Source organism: Achroia grisella, unplaced genomic scaffold (assembly GCF_030625045.1).
Source record: "Achroia grisella isolate CSIRO2021 unplaced genomic scaffold, CSIRO_AGI_Agris_v1 utg487, whole genome shotgun sequence".
Lineage (NCBI taxonomy): Eukaryota > Metazoa > Arthropoda > Insecta > Lepidoptera > Pyralidae > Achroia > Achroia grisella.
Genome location: NW_026712891.1, coordinates 3,993,549 through 4,016,716, shown reverse-complemented (window position 1 = coordinate 4,016,716; position 23,168 = coordinate 3,993,549). Strand labels below are relative to the sequence as shown.

At 31.5% G+C, this 23,168-nt stretch overlaps 2 protein-coding genes and 1 long non-coding RNA gene across 7 annotated transcripts in view; 2 read left to right on the top strand and 1 right to left on the bottom strand.

The window, feature by feature from the left end:
- LOC131846032 (uncharacterized) overlaps positions 1-2,318 on the top strand; it is a 33,129-nt gene extending 30,811 nt beyond the window's left edge. Inside the window, exon 3 of the long non-coding RNA XR_009357666.1 lies at positions 2,054-2,318. This is a non-coding gene — a long non-coding RNA (uncharacterized LOC131846032). The remainder of the gene's footprint in view (positions 1-2,053) is intronic.
- Positions 1-23,168, top strand: part of LOC131846023 (solute carrier family 12 member 6) — a 334,208-nt gene that overhangs the window by 265,226 nt on the left and 45,814 nt on the right. Inside the window, exons 1-2 of one of the 5 annotated variants that reach the window (XM_059195230.1) lie at positions 4,448-4,567; positions 6,684-6,834. The exons of 3 other annotated variants lie outside the window; for them this stretch is intronic. In XM_059195230.1, the coding sequence (XP_059051213.1) occupies positions 6,753-6,834 (82 nt within the window). In that variant the 5' untranslated portion in view covers positions 4,448-4,567; positions 6,684-6,752. One more of the 5 variants, XM_059195229.1, reaches the window with a different exon arrangement.
- The window catches only part of LOC131846030 (trypsin CFT-1-like), an 86,870-nt gene that overhangs the window by 46,907 nt on the left and 16,795 nt on the right, over positions 1-23,168 (bottom strand). The gene's annotated exons all lie outside the window — the stretch shown is intronic.

Genomic DNA, 23,168 nt, shown 5'->3' with positions numbered 1-23,168 from the left:
AAATGTTGAAGAATTCTCGAGCCGAGTACATTACTGGGGAAATCCTTTGAGTCAGGCACACCGGAACGGAGATTATGCCCTCTTTCCACTATGCATTCTCGAAGTACTTTAAAAAAGCAAGCATGATAAAACATAGTACTTTTACTGAGGTGGAATTTGTAAAATGTCGTTTGTGTACGAGTATGTACCTCGATCTACTAATTTCAGCCACCAACCAGCTTCCTTACGCTGTATTTCAGTTGAAGGATGAAGTAAGTCAGTGAATATAGGATACGAAGGCATAACATCTTAATCCTCCTGATTACCATAATTTCGAACTACTCTAATACTGCTGTCCGCAACTGGCCTTTACAGCTTCACCGGACGATAAGAGGCAAGTGCAGATGGTACTCCAAACCCGTGAAAGTCGCTGAAGGGCACCTCCCGCCTGATGGGTACAAACGCATGAGGAATGTCATGGTCATTATATAATAAAATGATGCACATGGTGCTGTTCATGTACATAGTACATCAAGTGGCCCACTGTCTTGTTCGATATTACAGTTGTATAAAAAAAATTATACTGCAGATTATGTAGAACTATTACATATAACTATTTATTGACAATTCTAAGCAGTTTCACCTTTTCTATCATTGAATATTTTATTTGTAAAATAACGGAACTTAGCACAACTGCCTATTAGCTATAACTATACTATTGAATTTGTTAGTAGAAATATTACTCATATTAATATACTTTTGATTTGTTTTTTATTTATCCTGTTAGTATTAATTTTGAGTTTCAGTTTAAATATGATTAGTTCACAGACTTATACACAGTGATATAGCAGTTTTAGGTACTGCTTCATCGATAAAGTTTGAAGGTTCAATCTCCAAACAATACATTCCAATTTTCTACGTATTTTTATCATTAATTATTATTTATTTCGAAAAGCATTTCTAAACTTTAAATGCAAAATAACCACCATGTACGAGTATAATCAGACGACCACATCCACTTTTGCATTTATAATATTAAGTGTGGAGGATACCCGAGCTTAATAGCGTTCTATCCGTTGCGACCAATGTGAACATGTCTCTGGAGCCATTTTCTGAACGCAGTCATTTTAAAGGGGTTTTATTGTCTTTTCGTTCCATTCTAATAAATTAAACTGTATTATTCACATTGTGGATGCTAAATTGTCCGTTTTTATGATATCAATTAACGTTAAGTCACTATCAAGTAATTTGATATGCTTATATCTTACAGTCCTTGATAAATAGCTATTTAAAATGTATTCTTGTAAGATTATTTGGCAGATAAAGTGTGATATTCTGAACTTTAGTGACAAATTATAACCTTATTTGTATGTAAGTAATTGAATATTGATTCCTAACATACGTGCAGTTGACAATTTCTATTTTATATTTATAAAAAGAACCCAGCAAAAATACATATATACATCCTGTTCATTTTTAATGCTTTATAATTAAATCTTTAATCCTCCTAACTGCAGCTGACATTTACTAAGCTTCATGATACAATTTTCTTAACCGTCTTAGAAGTTTTCCATCGTAAGGAAATAATTGACAAAAAATTTCTGGATCGGAAACTACCACTTTAGGTTTATTGGATGAGTTTGAAGTCAGGTCAATAAGCTCATCGTGGCGAATACTCCTAGAATGAAGCACGAGGTTTTAGGAAGAGACCGCGTGAAGATCGATCTGACATTGCTAGTTAGAGTCTTACTAATAATAAAATGTATCTTCTGATGTCAATTTGATCATTTTCCCGATTCACGATAATAATGTTTACATTTGTGACAAGATTATTATCAATTGGTAAATATGTTGATAGATAACCACTTCAAAAAATAGATCACAAGACCATCTTAGCGTAGATTATTTGTACACTACTCGTATTGATATATCATAAGTAGACAGTTATTGCGAAATAATCGTATATAGACAAAAAATATATTCAAATTAAAATCACATGTGATGTAATTAAATCATAATTCTTCGTTAACCTTTTTATAAATATATATATATAATTGTATAAACTGTTTTGCAGAAAACACAACCATATCATTGAACGAGATAAAAGTAACGGCAAGGGGCCCAACATTTAATAGTGACCTCGACAAGGCAAATTTTGGATAAAGAGGAGTAATTATAACATCGTTATTTCATAATCACTTCACCACTGAACAGATGCCTGTCATTACGTTTACAGTATGTTATATGATCATCACATATGATGCTCTTCGCAGAAACAATTTTCTTTCATGTCAATTGTAAATCTATATATGTTTAGACCTAGCAACGTCAATGGCACATCATCACACATGACATCGGTCGTCATGTTCAGGTCTTCCTGCGTGCAAGTATATTTAGTAGTAATTTTTGTATAATCATAAATATAAATGTTATTCTTCATGTTCAATGTATAGTTGAAGTCTAATTATTTTAAAATATATTTCACTGATCTGTAATGGATTTTATTCTAGTCTTTTGTTCTTGACTTAAATTACATTCTACTTCGATGACGATTCCATAGATTCGGTATGACTTGAATATTTATAATGTATCTACATGAATTTTCATTCAATTCTATATATTTATATAATATTTAACTTGGTGTCTACTAGAAAATATTTTTACCCCGTCGGTTATCGGTTGATTGACCCACTGTCACGAGAACATGCTGATCCTTGTGGATCACAAATGTTTGCAGATATCCTCATTTCCAATTCTGTCAGGCAATGAAACTCCGAACATAGCCCTTTTCATCGCTCGCTGAACGAATTGGGGCGTCCTCATAAGGCTAGAACTTGAAATTGTATCTACAATAATGTTATTAATAACTAAATTAACTGACAAACTACTTTATACTTTTAAAGAAGAATCAGTTAATAGAGGCCACGGAGGCCTCTTTTAACTGCGGGACTTATATTATGTATAGGGACTTCACGTGAATCTTATTTTTAATTTCATCATCGTTGTTAATTTATAACTCTAAATCCCTATCCATACTATCATCCTCTAGTGTACCAGAATGGTAGCCAGTAGAAACAAATGGCAAGCTGTCATATGACAGATGACATCAACCTCGTACCCACTACATAACACAACCGTTCTGTTAAGAACGTATCGAATGAAAAGAAGAAATACTATTATACGATACCATAACTACCACAAAATTCCATTTTGTTAGACATGGATGGAGAATATTAGAGAATTATGCTACCCATACGGCTCGCTGAAGAATTTTCCTTCTCTTGACTCTATAGTCATATATCATATATATCATAGTGCTTTGTTCGTCTCTGACTATATACCTATAGAACTACTTAAATTTCGAAGTAAGCTTACTAACATTAAAATCCATTCAGAATATAATATATGGATTTTATCAATATCATCAAAATGTTTGCTGATAATAATGTTCCACTTGTATCAGTAAGTAAAGTAGCATTAATTATCTAAACATCTCACGCCAGATGTAAGGACAACAAACATGGATAAATAGGCCAACTGGGCCGCGATGAATATCGAGATCGAACGTGTAACGTTTTATGAGTCAGCAATATTTTATGCCAGCTTACTGTATATTTAAACACATTAACTATCTATATAAAATTGAAAATAGTATTATTAATTCACAACTAAATATTAGTGTGTAACATAAATCCAATAAAAATACGTAATAATAAAGAAAAACTAAATTTGGGGAATAATATTATAATTCTATAAAATAATTATCTAATTAAGAATTTACTTGTTTTTTCTAAATTCATATTAAAATAACATATACAGGGTTAATAATAAATAGTATACGAAGCCGACGAATACGAATGATATATACGAATACGCATTATTTATAATACAATACAATTTTCCACGACAAAAAAATAGAAAGCTGCAATTCTATTTTGAACCTTTCAATATTCCTATAAACTGCACCGTCACATGATCGATTTAGTACGAAACGTTCCAAACATGAATGCTATCACAGGCTTATATTCATTACAAACATTTTAAAACTTTTATAAAAGTCTGTGTTATTTTTAATGAACACATTCAGCTATCTCTCTGTAAGTAATGAAACATGGCTACTGAAAATTATTTTCATGGAGAAAGTAGTGATAACTAATTCGTGCATAGGTACCCACTGCCTGTATGTCATAAAGACAAAAAATAACATTGTAAGACGAACATATCGTAAATCAGAGCGGGATGAGGAGGGAATTGAATCGTCGGCGGTCGGCGGTCGGCGGCGGCGACGGGCGGCCGGCGGCGGCGCGGCGGCGCGGTGGCGGTGGCCGTGCGGGCGCGGACAAGGGCTCAGAGCGAGCTGGAGGGCGCGTGCGCGGCGCGCGGGGCGGGGCGGGGCGCGGCGCAGCCTCCCAGCTGCTGCACTCCGCCGCCGCCCGCTGCCCGCATCGATCCCGCCCGGGCCGCAGCCTCCGGCGAGCCGGGCCTCAACGCGCGCGCCAACCGCGCGCTGCACGCGAATTCCACACGTTCCTCATAACCGCACGAAGCGCGCCCAAGCCGTCGACAGCCCGCACGCGCCCTCCTTAAGGTCCATATCCCTCATCCGATCACATCTCCACAACAATAACAGTAATCGACAGTGTTGCAGGTTATAATCGTGCCCGCTTACGTAACATTTGAGATTTCGTGCGTACATATTGACAGGTTATGTGTGAGTGTCGCCGTGGTGTACACCCAGGTTTCTAAATATGCTTATCGTATGCTTGATATTATTATAAACTAGAAAACCTGTCGGTGTTCCCGCTTACAAGAGAACTGTTTGCTTATTTCTTAATTACTTCTATTTAATATTTTGCACTGAAAGTTATAACAATCGGCGCTACACGCACACAGCCTCGTTGAGTATCGGAACACCGGAGCATTGTAGTATCTCATTCATTCATACCAATAGCGACTTTCTTGTAGTGAAAATAGAGTCGAAATAGATAAGCAGCGTCGGTACTACTGAAAAATGAATAGAACCAAGTAGGTACTATATAAATTCGTTCACATTTTCACTTCCCAGTATTTCATTGTAGTTCTTTATATCCATTCATAGCATATTATTAGTATATAATACATACATTATTTACGGAATAAACGTAAAAATAGTAATATTAATGATTACCTTCTCTTCTGAATATTCATGGCTGTAAAATATGATTAGATTATAACTTTGTTGAAGTAATTTTAAGTTCACGCCGTTTAACATATCTTGTGTTTTTGCTTCACAAAAAATACTGATTACTTATCAAATTCAAACAAAAATATCAAGACAAAGGAAATTGATAATTTTCTAACGTTTGCTTTCCATAAATGGCCTGGGTTTATCAAGGTTATTTTAATAGGTACACCTCAGGCAACAACGAATATTAAACCCTTTTTATAGCTAAACCTCGAATATTTTTAGTCTTAGGTATTATATGAGCGCTGTTCCGTAGCCGCACGCTTACAAAGAATATTAAGCTTATAGGATTCATTGTGTTAGAAAATTAAACATGGGAGCAGTACGCTTTATGCCTAATATAGAAGTTTAATTATAAATTAGGCAACCTAATTTATCAATCCTGGTAATTTTCTATTTTAATGTGGTATTATTACTTCAACTAAGTTTCTTATTTTAAGACATGTATCAAACGTTTTATGTACTTAATATTACATATATATTACATCAACTATTATGATTTAAAATGTTTTTATTATTTCCCCTTTGTTTTTATTCTTATATAATTTAACTGGCTTTCTTTAAACTGAATAATTACTAATTACAGTACTTATCTTAAACTACCCCACTTTGCTTCCATAGATCTCGTTTTTATAGCCAATGTCAACAGAGAGCGATATCTTAAAATTCGATTCATGGAATAAATCCTATTTTACATCTATATTTAAAGTCCTTCGTTACAAGTTTATAAAACAAAATACTCGTAGGGTAATATGGATCCATCAACAATCATTTATTATAGATTTTTTATATAATATCAAGTTTTGATCGACGACAATATAACTCGATAGAAATTTGTCTAAAACTTTTATCTTATATGTATATCAACTATTGTAAACGTCTTCTTTTTAATATCATAATTTTAAAATAGTGTAACAAATAAATCCATCGTAAATATTCCATGACTATCATGCGGAAAACCTTAAACAGAATAAGTATGGCCTTTCTGGCAACATGTTAATTAGTAAGGAGACACTTATTTAATCAAAAATTAGCGCAAATTAACTTAATAAGCAGTTAGTTTAACTTATATTTGTTATAGATTAATGTCATCCCAATATACACATAAAATAAGTCACGCCGCGAGAGCAGCGTGATCCATACATAATTAGTACCTCACGTAGTCAGGTCTACTTAAAAGAATGCTGACTTTATCAACATAGAATTAACAGTCTAACCGCTCGGCGCTCTACCAAACCTGTCAGAACTAAAACAAATAAATAACTCTAAGTGAACATTTTTTTCTTTAAATCCGTATTTACTTTATAGCGGTCGCATAGTTTTGTGACTAAAAGTCAATAATGTAGTTTGGCTGTTTGCCAATTTTAGTCATCAGAAATCAGTCATCGCCCATTATCCATTAAATTAGTGTACTATAGTCCTTGAGTACGGACGCGTGCGGGCCTAATATAGCTTTTTTTCTGCAAACTTACTAAGATAGTGATGAGAGGCTGCGTGTGAGATCACGCCGCGTAACTTGGGAGCTTCTCGGCGAGTGAATTGCATAAAAATGGCTTCTGAAAAAGAGAAAATGGCCGCCGAAACGAAATCGCCCTCTAACAAGAGCAACTGCACGTCGCCAGGAAAAAAAGGTAAATTGTTACTTTAAACTTATTGAAGGCCAGAAATGTTATTATTTCTTAGTAACCTTGGATAGTCCACGCAGCGCCATCTAGTCTCAAGCAAAGCTGAACTTGGGTTATAGGTACCAGACGTAGATGGATACTTATATATAAATCACGCAATGATCAATAAGAGTGCAGCGGCAATGCAAAATGTTACAAAACGAGGAAACTGTGGCGCAGATGAAGTTGCACGGGTCATCTAGTTTTTATTATAAGCGTAAATATATTATTCTATCCAGTAGAGCAGAATCTATATAGCTATCCGTGCATTAACATATATTTATAACTCGGTAGACTATCCGTACTAATATTATAATATGAACCTAGGTTTGCTCGCCTGCCTATCTCTTTGTTATCTTTTTACAACTATGTGGGAAGGATCTTAATTAAATTTTGTATTAAAGTAAATAGTATCACAAACAAAGTAAAATTTTTAACTAAAAATATGCAGCAATGTCACTGGTATAAGCTAGTAAAAATATGTACTTAATTAACATTACAATTACTGTGAACATTACATTGCAACATTTTCCAGTAACAAAATTTATGAACAATTACTGCATAACCTTAACTGAATACAAGATTCAAGGTGAAGGAAAGAAAACGCTGAAATAACCAGTAAGTTGTCATTTGTCGGGTTTCGTAGCCAATGGATCCGCTTACTGTGTGAAATTACGTAGGCGTGTGATCACATACATTTCCGCAATAAGACTTGATCTGTTATTTATACACTTTATTATTTTAAATAAAGTGTACAAATAGAATATATACAGCTAGGACGTGCATTACGTCACTTACATAGATATGATAATAATACTAGGACAATTCACACAGTACCAGATTGGCCCAAGCTAAGCAAAACTTATGTTATGGGTACTAAACAGCTGATATAATTACATAGATATTTTTTGTCAATACTCTGGGTATTTTATATATAAATATATATATAAATATATATATATATATATATATATATATATATATTATTTATATAGATAGAAAATACCCAGATCGATACAAACAATCATACTCATAAATACAAATGTTTGTACCATCATGCGTAAGGCAGTGTGCTTAACCACAGAGATTAAAGATTATTTTTTAATCTATATATATACTTTATTCCATATTTAATATAAAATTTTAACCTATACAATGATACCTTTGCCGAGCAGAATTGGATAGAGGATCGATCGGTGGAGAACTTTAGATCGATTCCTCATCCGCTTCCAACATGGATTGAAATTGCGACGGCCTTAGTCGAAGTTCAAACCCCTAGCGGTGACTAAAGTCGTAGCCGTCAAGCAGGAGTCGGCCTTCAGCCGCTCCATAAGTCCTTCAGCGAATTTGAAGTATCAAGATGTAAAGGCTAACTATGGCCAACAGCATTAGAATAGTCTGAAATTATTATTTTTCCGAGCAGTAGGACAACCAGGTTAAAACAAATAAAAATAAGATTTTAAAGATCTTCAATCGTACTACTTCTGTATCTATCTTAATAAGCACGCATTAAATAAGTAACATAGCTTAAATCTTAAATCAAGAAGCAAGAACATCACACCAGATATTACTACAATGTGTTACACGATGCATGAAATTTATATTGACAACTTCAACTATTTCTCAGTATTAAAATTGTTACATACATGATATTTAGAAAGACTTTTCACTTGTAATCTGAAACTATCGGCTTGATGAAGTAACTTGCCGTAATTTACACTCAGTAAACTTATACTAATACAATGAAGGAGGTTTCTAAAGGGCTTCTTAGGGCGAAGGCTTTCGCCCTATCAACTTGCATGCGATACCCTTCAGTTCCCAGATATTGTTATTTAACCTTCAGAAACGTAACTTATATTTCTACAAAATAGTTCCACCAGTAAGCAATTTGTTTATTATTTCTATGTAATAAATTATATTGGTATCCAGAAATACTAATATCTTCCATGTTTTTGTGGAAAACACAACTCTTAAGATATGTCTGTTGTTACATATTAATTTCAATTCACCTCAGATTTTTTGTCAATCTGCTTTAGCATATACTTAAAACAATTATAATATCTATAACATGAAACTTCGTCCATAGTACATACATCGACTATTTGCCTAAATACTTATTTATTTTAAAAATTTTTGGATCTTCTGTCCTACTTCTAAGAAATATAATTACATAGTTCTATGTATAAACTTAGATAATATCCGGGCTGCGTCGAAAACTTTTTAAAATGCTTACCCGACTTGGCTTCAATATTGAATTTTAAAAGCTATCCTTCCAACTGCCTGCTCTGCTCTAAATATCCAAATGTTCCGCATAGATATATGCATTACTAAGATTAATTTATGATATAGTCCGTCTCTGCCAAATTATTTCATCCAACGTTCAGATATCTTCAGAAACTTTCACATCTACAGTCATAGTCATACGTTGCGGAAAACTATCAATTCAGTAAAATTAAATAAGTTTGCGCTTATTTCTTCTCTGTAAGTATGATGCACCTACTCTTAGTTCTATTGCAAGTACCACCAGAATACATTTAAATGCGACGAGAAGTTTTCAAGAACTAACTTGGAAGAATACGTTGGTAGAAAAAAGTTTTCTGTACAAAAGCGAAATAGGTATATTTTAACAGTATTTAATTATATTTTACTTTAAGGAAGTATATACTATACTATATTTTAAGAAGTTACTTTAAAATAATTGAAATCCCTAGGAATGAATTAACTAAATATCTTAAATTTTATGAACAAAACAAATAAACCGACTATTAAACGGGACAGTAACGTCGTTCGGTAATATATTATATTGCAAATTTAGTTATAAAGAGGCATAGTAGGAAAAATGTAATCGGTTCACATTAACAATTATTAATAAACTCTAAAGAAAGCAGACCAAACCTGCATTGAGATAGTGAGAAAAAAATTGCTGCAAATCCCATAAAATAGCGCACCATTGCGTCTGTTCTATGAAAATTAAAATCAAACTCTCTACCATATGTCTTCAAGGAGTACTGGAGTTCTTTGGTCACATCGCTCAGTATAATGACGTAGAAAAGCTGATGGTAACAGGTAGCGTAGATGGCAAATATCCTAGAAAATGTAACCCCAAAAGATGATCTGAATCATTGGATACTACGAAACAGAATGCCGATGATGCAAAAGACTGCCACAGAGAAATATACTTATACATTAGATTCTGTGGGACAGTCACGACCCTCAGGAATGAGAAAACCGATTGGTATACGACAAACCCTATATATTTCCAATTAAGTTACACGTAGTATTGAATCTCTTACACAATAAGTGCCAATTGCCAGTGAATCGAGATTCTACTCGTACTAGTAGATATACATGCTCTACTGTGTCATTCGTTATTATAGTTTACTTCACTAGCCTCATTCAATTTATTATTGTTATCATTCAATTTACTAGATTTATTGCTATATTTAAGCTGTCTTTATTTATTAACTAAGTTTGGCATTATTTTAACTCATAAAATATGCTAAAATATCCTACATGAATAAATTATTTGCTTGATTATAAGATGATATAAAATAGAAATTTCAAAGACTATAAAGATGCAAACTTGAATAGAATTCTCTTAAAAAAAAACATAGCTTTTTCAGAGTAGTTTATACTCTGAAATAGCTATGTTTTTTTTCTTTCTTTAAAAATAAATATAAAAAATAAACTAACTACTGAGCCGTAACTAGGATCTGAAAATTATTTCAGTATAACAGTAAACAATGTTTAAAAAAATAATAATGTTAGTTTCAAAGTATTTATATATAATTTATTTGTTTGTTTAGTTGTTGTCATAAAATATGGGTATAATTTATCCTTTATAAGTAGAAAACTAATATCTAACAATTTCTGCATTAGATGAAAAAAAATATAGGTATAAATCCTATTAATTGTTGCAAAGTATTATCCATAAATCATATCATCCATAGCTAACCAACATACATTTAATAATTAAACAAAGTACAAACGCATACAAATAAAAATCCATGTGAGTAACCATCATATTTTTAATTTCTTAGGATTAAAACTGAACTTACATTTTGATAATGTCCCAGTATTACAATATTTCTTTACAGCAGTGCGTCGGCTTTGATGACAACTGTAAAACCGCGATAAAGCACTGGAATACCAAGGCTGTGCTTTTTATGTATATACACATTTCCGTCTCTTTATATTCCATTGATTCACATAATGTAACGTTATGAAACGGTAAATACATTTATTTTTATAGGCGTCGAGGAATTGTGTAACTTGTACCTATAGTTTTATGTGTGGTACGCAGGTTATGCCGCCCCTGGGGTTGGTTGGCTCTCGGATCACATTAAACTAAAACTCCTTTGTATTCGCACAAAGCTCTCTAGGGTGAATAGCGGATTCAGATGGCTTTTTGGTGCGTGGCAACGATAACTTGCCTTGCGGTCAGGCTTTGGCAAATATAGCATGAATTCCATTTACAAACGGGTTGAAATTATTGTAACCACATTCAATTAGTCAGGAACTTAGTTAACGATGATTAATTTTATCCAAACAGTAAACAGAGTTTCAGTAGTGCCAAAGAGTTATGCTGAAGTTAAATAATGATTACTTAGTAGGTACTTTACATCGAACTCGGGAGAATTTTGAATAGTCTAAACATCATGTCAAGATCTTTCAGTTCACCAGTAGATGTATAATGCCTTCTACACTATGTTCGTAAGAATCAAAGTCTAATAGTTTTTATGAAATATTAATATTTTATAGATTTGATCCCAGTTGAGCCACAAAGGATGTAAAATGTTATATCTATACGAATGTATCAGTCACTTTAAAGTTTCTGTTATAACCACTAAGCAAATAAACACAACGCTTATTAGTTGGTACAGTCCTCATCAACGGAATCTTCAAAACCAATCAATGTAACCAATCAGTTTAAAAAAAAATCTTTGCTCTGTCTCAAATCAGTCATATTTAGATATATATAAGATATATCTCCAATAAGACAAAGGAATAAATATATATAACATAAAATATCCAAATTTGGAATTTGTCATACCGATGATTTTTATCTTCTGCACACATACAAACTATTGTACAATTTACAAATCGCTAGTAACACGTAATAAACAGACAGAATGATTCAGTAGAAATATATTTTTTGTTATCTATTATATTTAAAGACAAATATCCGCGCCTGAACGCACCTCACTCTGGTTTCTTGAAGTTCTTTGTTTCATATTAAATTTTCTTCTGCTGAATGTAGGTATATAACTTAATAAACGTCGGTCTTTTAATAGTTATCAAATAATTTTTCAATACCATATGACCGAAATACACAAAGATTCTTACAGACAACGGTTCCCAGTACGAGGCAATAGGTATTGTTATTCAAGATATCAATATCATCCCATCCGGCCAGCGAGCCATCAATGTCATTCTGTCAACCACATGAGACAATATTCTATCCATTTTCAATTATTCTCTTCCAGAAATCTCGACGTGAGTATCAGTAGAATATCAATAGTAGTTATATTGATATTCTATTATTTATTTCAGGCTACTAGGGCCATATTATAAATACTTTATAGACTAACATACATACGAATTCATTAATATTATAAAACGAATATACTGATATATTGAAATTGTCCGGGTGGTCACTGAATTGAAGACGCAATCTGGCACAGTCTATTATTATTTATATTCGATTACGTTTAAAAAAATACTATTTACGTCACTAAATTAGTCTTCTGCTCGCTGATTAAATTTATTATAATAATCTAACTATTGTACCTGTATGATTGTAATTGTATTATAAAATGTGATGACTGAAAACCTAATTAAAATTGTAATTTCGCTTATTTTGAAAACCAAAATTCCTTATCAGTTTAATCTACATATATATGGAAAATGGCGATCAAATAATGTTCACACATTATTTTAAATAACGTAATCTCTATTCTATTAAAAATACTTTGGAGTTTCTAACTCCTCCTCCTAAGTGTTTTCTACTTGTTCAGTAATAAAATATATATAATAGTATCTGTGCTTATTTGCCAGAAATATGAAACAGAAATGTCAATAATTTCAGCAATCCTATTTTACGAATGTCTATCTCTATAAATGTCAAACGCTACAATCAGAGGAAAACAGTCGTTTGTCAACTGCTTCGATCATACTTCGATCTAAATCCGATTACTCAAACAACCCTCGCGTTTACATTTGACTTGGTGACATTTTTATTTTTAATGTTATTTTTTGCTTTTCGGCAAAGAATATCAGCTACCTATTGAGTGGAAAATTATTTTTATAACTATGTATGAGTAAGTTCATTAACTATGAATGTTATAAACTTTACTGTGTTTTCGTTTTTCACGGCAATGCTAAGCAAGACGCTGTAAAGAACGTACCTGAAGAAGACTTCCGGATAAGTCGAAACAATTATCATGATAGACGAAACATATTACTTTAAATTCTTGTATATAGTTTTAAAATATTAGTACAAAATTGAACATAATTTTTACACAGCCTGGAAAATGGTTTAATTAGTATATTAATACTACTTCTCTTTTATTACGTAATTTAAAACTGAGTTCGAAATTTGACTATATAAACATAAAATAAATTTCAGAATGCCGTAGCCTAGTGCCTAAACTCGTTTTTTAAGAAACATTTATATTAATGACTATTACATACTTTAGTAATAGAAGAAACTGCTGAAAATCGCTCTTAAGATCGCCTTTAGTTCGACATTACTTTTATGCTTTGGCGTAAAACGAGAAATGTTATAAGTTTGAAGTCATTTATCTGTGGCGTCGCAGCTTCCAAACGGAGGGAAGGATTTTAATGAGTCTATTTTTTAATGTAATGTTGATTTCATGAGATTTATTCTTAACTATCTTTGTTAGAAATTTCATCACTCTCAATAACTAAAATCAAACGTATCTCATTATTACGACAACACGTTCCGTTGAATTTGTTACATGTATAGAATATGTGACAAATTCAAAGGAATTCCTGAAGAAATTTACTCAAAATGAATTGATGTCAGCTATTTTAGAATTCTATAAGATAATAATTAAAATATTCTGGTGATTCCCATCTTGTCTGATTTATTAACTCAAAATGGTTATTGTACTCTGTGCCCTAAATATTGTATATAAGGTACGAGTGCACCTTTTGTAGGCAAATCTTATAATAATTCGTGAGAAGCGATGCTTTAAGCTTGTTAGGCGCTATGAACAGGGCGTACAGCTTATATTAAAATTTACTGTGGTATAGTTAAATATATATATTAAACTTATATTTTCTGTATGTACCTAGTTTACGGGTTTATATATATATAAATTAGTCGTTATGGCGTGATATATGTATATACAATATTCATTCAAAATAGGTATTTGCAATTCATATTTTTCAGGATTAGAACCAGTAGTAAATATTTGTTTACTACTGGTAAATCAGTATAATCATCACTAAACAGGAGGTCGAGATAACATTAACATAATTTATGTAATAGAGCATTTGCGCAATCGCCAGGCAGTTAGTTTGATTGTAAGTTAAACTGCCGGTTGATTCTATGCAAATAATAATCAACTTTTAACCAAAATATCTTAGGTAACCGTACACATAAAGTTTACAATATTACATAAAGTTCAAAATTATATAGTTATAGTAAGAAATCCCATATATTTGGTTGTAAATACTCAATAATAGCAATAAGAAAACAAACCTAGTTCTTTTTACAGGACAGTCAAATTACATAGTTTATGATTTTGTTACAAATAAAAATACAGGCAGGCCTTCGCCATTTTGTAGTCTTTAAATTATAGTAGATACCATTAATTTACTTTCTTCTTAGTATAGTGGTAATGTATGCAATAGTCCACTTGTTTCTTGTGGAGTAATCAATACATATTATATTATATAATTACTTAAACTTACGTAATAAAGTTGACGGACTAGCTAACAAATGTACACAACGTGGCACAGATAATATAAAGCAACTGTACAATATAATCTACATATGGTATAATCTATATTTAAATAAAAGTATTTTAAAATATTTGGTACCAACTTGGACTTTTAGTTTCCTGTTGTCAAAAAACATGTTGACATTAATTATTATTTTCTTGTATATTAATTAAAAACATAATTTTGTACATTTAGAGTATTTGCCTGATACGAAAATATATTAAATTAGGTACCTTATACAAGCTATTATACATTCGATGCTGTATTAACGCTCCGGCGAACTGGAGCAGCATTTATGTACGGGTCCCCAACTTCTGAGTCGTTCTAAACTTTTTAAATTTAATAAGAATCCTAAGCGAGGGTTCATGAATCCAAATTTTCAAACGCATGCATAATAAATAAGTACAGTACATTTGAAAAGTTATTTAAACGAAAAATAATTTTAAAGATGTAGTTAATTCTTGATTTTAAATCAAATGTAAATACACTAATAATAATGTAAGGACAGCATATCCACAGGCATGAGTTTGTGGTATTACATTATACTAAATATACGTATGTTTATTGTTACTATGTTCATAACCAAATTCATATACACGTGTGTGTAATATTAAGGCCCTATTTCATTTTTATTAAAATTATATGCCTGGGCAGATAATAATAGCCCACGATTGTCTTTATGTTTTAATATAGAGTAGAGCAGCATAATTTGTATCTCTAATAATGTTATAGGATAATATCACATAACCTATCGCCATGACATTGTAAACTGGCGAAGATTCGCAACACTCGACATTCACAGTTCGTTGGTATAGTAGAACATGGTAGTGGGTGACTCTACCACCATCTCGGTGGTAGACTCCATCTCTGATCTCATCCATATCATCCATCATCTCCATCTCATCATCACCATCTCTCGGAATATTATTTGACTTATATTGGTGTTCCTTCACCGCACAGTCAATAAGAAATATAAATTGACACACAAAGTTCTCTTTACGTCAATCAAATTAGAATTCCTCTCTCTCTCTCTGCCTTGCCATTTCTCATTTCATTTGGGGTCGGCTCACCTAGCCCTTCTTTGGCACATCTGTCCTAGGTCGCCGAGTCGTTTATTTTCGTTTTCTATAGGTCGTTATTGACAATGGTCTGCCAAGTTAGTGGAGGTCTTCCTCGTCTCTTTGGGCCGGTGTTAAGCTTCAGAACTGTTTTGATTATACGACTCTCTTCTCGTCTCATTACGTGGCCATACCACCTCAACCATGTTTCGGTGAGTTTGCCTTCGATGGGATCTTAAAGCTGACCAAATTTGACGTAACAAAACCAAACTTGTATTCATGCTTTATTATTAATAATCGAGGAACTAATATTGAGTAATACTTTATACATTATATAATAGATAGAGAGGGAAGACAACTGCAATATTTGATGCTGTAGACAAGATTACACCAAACTTTTGCGAAGTAATATCAAGTCATCCATAAATCTTTGTTGTTGAAATGACAACAACACACTCCACTTCAAGTTACTACGTTCAAACTTTGAGATACACTTATTGGGGATATAAAGATAACCTTTGTTTAGAGGACAAGAGATTTATACTTTAACATGCTGAAAGGTCGTCGTCGTCACATTTGTGTTTTATTATAAAAATCTGCAATCTACGTATTAGTGACTAGAGAACGACTTGTAACAAAACAGCTTATAACCGGCAAGCAGCCTACTGCTTGCCGGTTGTAAGCTGTGTTTCTATTGAAGATTCTGTGAATTAACGTAATGAAGTTACAGGCTATGCGCCAGGGTATCTTATTTTTTTGGAATAGGTACGCATGGGAATGTCGGCTTGAAGTCCAGTAGTGCTATTCATGTATATAGGCGAGGGTAGCTACTAACCAAGAATTAGGCTGTTATCGTATTTACCATTTCAATGATATAAACAAAACATACTATTCTTCTATTTAAGATTATGTATTTACAAAGAACAAGATAAATAATTAATAGATAAATGCCGCATTATTCTGTTTAGGATTCCCTACAACCTCATATGTCGTGGAAAAGGTTTATTATTTTTTAAAAAACCGTTCTTTTAAAAAAAACCGCGGAGAATTTTTAAAAGTATATCTTTTAAAAATGCTCCGCGGTTCTCTAAAATAGTTGCAAATCTGCATTAACAAAGCCTGAAGCATTTAATCCAGACGCTTCACCAGAAGATAATGTTGCGCTCTGGACTGTCCGAACAGTTGAATGCAGAAGTCAGTTACCAATTCATTCATTTCTATAGTACAGTCTGTTGCAAGATATCGCTGATGGGGATAGATTAAAGTGATATTTCATGAATAGGTTTCTTGAATTTGTTCACAAAAAAATCGGTAACTAAGGAAATAAAATTATAGAATAAAAGGCATGGCACCTTAGTTCTCTAGAATTAGATCACATTAGTGGTATCATATAATATCACGGTATCCGTTATACTGTTTGTGTATGTATATATATAGGCGACGGTTACCACTGACAATCTTGTGGACACAAACTACAAAAACAAAGTGATTTGTTTGTCATTCCAAAAGCATAAAAATACACTAAGAAGTATACAATGACATCATATCATGGTAATTTAATATATACACAATACTATACTACTTTACTGTGTTCATCGTATTTTTATCTTATAATATATACTATAATTTATTTAATGTTAATTTAATATCAATATGCATTAAATAAATAAATATGAAGAAATTGTTATCATATTTTATGAGCATTTGTAAACTTTATGATCTCATATTTATTTTAAGTAATTTAATATTCAATATTAGTATAGATATAAATTAGAATTACCAAGATCACAACTTTCAATGACAATAAAACAAGATTTTACTTAAAAATAATAATGTACAACAAATTATCTAATACAATAATGAATTGAAATCAATAGAATTTAAGAGCAAAATAAAATCATATTTCGAGCAACGTCTCTGACATCGATCTGAATTCAAATGTGAAAATATGGCATAATAAATGATTTTTATTTATTTTATAGACATGTATATATATTAATTTATTATTTTGAATAATTAAAATTGTAATTGTGTCATAATTATCATACAAAAGAAAATGTAATTACTATTGACGTGCTATTGTGTAACGAGATATGTTACATCTCTGAATAAAATAATATAAATATGAAACATACACGAATTGCGTATTTTTCAATAAATATGCTCTTTTGGTTAGAAGTTATATATCTGGTACATAATTATCATTAAACACACAACAAAATTTAGGCTTTTAAGTAAGTAACTGATACTGTAATAAATCATGTGCACTCGCCTGATTTATTATAGTCTAATTAAATAGCTGTAACCATGTATCACTAGACACATGCCCACTAATTAGACTTCATGACATGTCACATTTCAGCACATGAGACTGGAACTGTATATCATTGTCTACGAATCTATAAATATAAATCCCAAAATCCCAAATCGTTGTCAAAGCAAATCATTAAGTAACGTCAAATTTCATTAATACTCTTTCAGCCGGACCGAAACTTAATTATATTTGACGTGCAGATAGATATTACGAGGACGGATATGCTTGTCTTATTTTTTATCTTAAATAATAATCTGGAAGTGATGAAAAACAATAAAGTAGACAAAGAAGTTTTTAGCTATTTTTATAATTATCCAAAGTCAAGTGAACAAGTCGGATTCTACTTATAAACTTTCGTGTTTGGTAAGTACCTACACATTTTTAACATAGTTAATCGGATCTTAACACGAATAATTTTATGGTAAATGTTTCGACTACACAAAGACATATATATATAACTAGCTGACCTCGCGAACTCCGTTTCGCCACACAATTAAATACTATGTAGTAAGTAAACTATAACTACTGTACTGTACTGTACTGTACTGTAACTATACTATGTGTAAGGTTTATGAGATTAGTTACGCAATAAATTTCTAAACGCACCCTGTTCGACTGGTATGAAAAGTTTGTATGGGAAAGTTTACTATTTTCCATGCAATTTCTTTATATTTTCACATCACTTCAACCTTCCATGGAGTTCTACAAATGATTAAAAAAGAAATTAGCCTAATCAGTTCAGCCGTTCTCTAATTTTAACGAGACTAACAAACGTCATTTCATTTTTATATACAAGAAAATAATATAGCATGACATAGCATGAGGCTGTGTTGGAACACTGAGAAACAGGAATGAAACAATAGTGCCCTACTATACGATTACGAATTTATTTGCATACGTCTTTATAAAGGTATGTGCATTTATATACACTTACACATTTAATGAGTATTTACATTTAAATCCTTTTCATAAATATAATATAAAAAACACTAACCTACATTATCGTTGGGTTATTGCTTCTTTTTTAATATTTAACTGCGTATATATATATATATATAATACCATTATATACAGCACGATAATATAAAATGGTGTAAGTACATTCACGTTAGTAAATTTCGGTTATATACTTCAAATTTATAGTCTAAATAAAAATATAAACTTAAACCGACACACGAAGGTCTGCTGCCATAATTGAAACTAATCATCAAATATTAGTAAAGGCTTGTAAACGTTTTAAATCCAACCGCCTCAATTAATAGCTCTCCGTGGACAGCCCTAATTAATCCCATCTTATAGGCACTATTTATTATGCATCGATAGAAAGGGGTATGTCGAAAACATTATTTAATTAAAAATATCAACGTAATATTTCACCATTAAAGTATTCATAATAAACGTTCAGAAAACGTTGAGTTTATTATCACTTAGTTTGAAACTAATTAAACATTAATTAAGTAAGTGATGAAGTTTTCAAATATCTAAAAATATTTTTAATAAGTTATGTTTTAGTTAGTGTTTTATTAATTAAGAAATCTATATTTTAATATTAATTATTTGCTACATATTCTTGTCTAGAAAGCACGCTTTGCATAAAATATTACTGATTATTAAAACATTATTTGAAGTTTATATATAATTATTATGATGATTTTGCGGGAAGTAAATCGCTAATGTAATAATGAAATTGTTTATATTCTTTGTTTCAAAGGCAATTTTTATGTTCTACTCAGAATATTTGAAAAATCTACTACAATTCTCGATGATATAATTATTACAGATAATACATATCCTCCATGTATTTTATTTACGTATTTTATATAAAATATATTTTGTGAAAAAATAACAAAGTAGAGTTAAATCAGACATACCTACTTACATATATATATATATATGCGATAATTCTACTTCGTTGTTATGGAATAAACTTGCCATTTTAATCAATAGTCTATTAAATACAGTTATATATAATTCAATATTTTTGTTTCAGGTAACTAACACACTATTTCAGTACGAGAGATTTGTTCCCTTTATCGAAAAACAGGTATAACCCAAGCAATTTCAAGCAGCAGCAAAGCAAAGTCAGCTATTTCAAGCTGACTTTGCAATATCATATTTACTGTAAAAACTGAATAATTGAAACAATAGGTACCTATCGCAATCAATTTCCTTTGTATTCAAATATTAATAGGAAATATTGCGTAATAAAGTGAAATTCAGCAACGTTGTTTGAATCTTAGGAAATCGGAAGGCAATTAAATTTACGAAGAAATGTTTTGTGAACGTCGCTACGACATTTCGTTGTAAATCTATATTGTAAAATGAGTAAAAGCGGTAGTTATTGAATGGATATATTTTAGCTACTTTTTCAAGTACGGTTCCGCTGCTTACTCGTGTCTATGAGCATCAGATCTACGCTTTTATGGTATTATGCATTTTTTATTTATATTTTCAAATAATAGAATTTTAAAATCAGAAAAATAAATTATAACCTTCAGGTTACCATTAAACAATAATAAAAGAAAACATACAGGTTTATATCTATGATAGTGTAATTATCATAGATATAAACCTGTAGCGTGACAAGTATGGTAGTGGTAGACTAATATCCTCATTAAACAAGAGATTCGTTAAGGATTTACAGTGGGATGTTACAGTATTATTATGCTATAGTTGTGGAATATATAGCATTTCTGTTACAAATAAAGGGTTCACTTTCTTTTAATCACGAGCCATACAATTTTAGTCGAAAAGAAAATTAGGGCGCGATGGCGGACAAACGCCATTTGGAAATCCGCCAGGCGCCCTACTACACTGGATTTGGAGACAAATCTACTGGAAACCGAAACCTGAATCCAACCAAACAAAAAGCCTGCCAAGTTACAGGAACTGAAACGTAATACGCGCTCGATGGGTTTCTAATAATCGAAATCCTATAGGCACTTACGTCAATATTGTTTTATTCGTATATGTAGTTATGACATTACGCATATCTCTCATTATGCAAAAATTTTCCTTAATTAATTAATCAGGGAATTAAATTATCAATTCTTGTCTAAAAATTAGCTTTATTTAAGAAGATGTTAAGCTTATTTTTTGTGTATCATGATGTCTTGAAAATCATAATATTAGTACGTAAAGCAGAAACTTTGTACTCTTATTTAAGAAGATTACGCGGCAGCAGTAGTATGAAATTTGGCACAATTAAGTTTATGTAGAGAAGAATCGCAATAAGCTAATATTTTTTACAATAATACTTAAAAATTATATATATCTTTATAATAACTTGAAAATATATACATACGCTGTATATATATAATATAAATATACATATGCAAATATATGTCGTATTCTTATCTATTTAGTATATAATCTTTTACAGTAGAACATTAATAACGTTAAAATTTAAAATTTAAATGAATAGTCTTTGAATTTCTGCCACAGACCTACCACTAAATAATCAAAAAAGGAAAAAAATAATGATGAAGTTTGACTGTGAAATCCACCCCTACTCCATCAATTATATTAAACTTATTAAACTACTTGCTAGTATGTATTTATGTACTCTACGTTTCAAGAACCAAAATGCTAAGTAAGAAGTTTACAAACGGTCCAAGTTGTTGAACACCGAGTAAAACCAAATGCAAATTATAATTTCAGATGTTGGAGCGCAGTAAAATCTTAATGCAAATAAGCGGGTGAGCTTCGGGTAAACAGTTATTGGAGATTGGTTTTAAAACTGTCCGTTCCCATCTTATGTAAATCGGCCTTATTTAGCTAATAATATACAAAAAAATAAGGCTGTGTTTATTTGTATTTTTTATGTGTGATGTTCTTAAACTATTCATGTGTACAGCGACAATTTTTTTATTATAATCCATTACAAAAATTCATAAAGATTCTCAATAGAACAGTTCTTAGAAAACGAACTCAAACACAAACAGAATTTGTCGATCTTTTTTAATAAGCACGTTTCATCAAAACCAAGGAAATTGATTCTATTGAGTTGGCATATGATATATTTTTATATATAAATATTACTCTATACTTACCTATAATACATAAATCGAAGGAAGGAAGAAACATACACTTAGTTTAGCCCCGATGGGTAAACTAACTCATTAGAGTTACAAAGTTTAGTAACTAACTTGTATGTTGTGGTCGTTCCCATAAGCGTAACTTATCGACTTACATAAAGATTAACGAAATGGCACTTTTAAGGTAGAAGGTAAAAGGGTTTTATGGAAGCGTAAAAAAACTTTAGGAACTGTTTGATTCGTTTACATTGTATTGAGATTCTGTGATCCATTATGTTATATTGCTAAGTTCTTAAAGTTCTGCAGGGATTGTTGAAAACATACATTAAGATAAGTAAGTTGGACGGTTGAGGAAGACATGGGATTTCTTGTTTAAAGTGTAGTATTCAGTGTAGTGAATATCGTCCTTAAATTTAGTGGTTTATGTGATTATCCATACTGTTAGTATTATCCATGAAGGTCGGCTGTATTACATGGATTGCCATAGGGTATCTGTTATATGATGTTGTAAATTCAATAAATATTATGGGTGAAGTACTTCATTTTTCTAGTATATTTCAATGTGTTACTTATAAATAAAATAATGGCGTTGTAGGGACTTTTTATTTGTTCTTTTCATATAGATGGCCTCTACGTATATAAGTACGTTGTCGCGTATACAAGCAGAGTACATTCTACATATTTATATTGTTTAAATTGGTTTTACTATATACGGATTACAAATCGGCAGTTTATAATTAACTTGGATAATGCAAAGTCTAAAGAATGCTGAAAAATAAACCGAAATAGATGTAATATATATTTTTATTAATATATTTTAATATATTAATTTAAATACAAATAAAACAATAGATGACACAGACAGAGGGGGTCTATAAATCACCCGTTCGTTTATGCGGTACAACTAGTCTATCAGTAGTA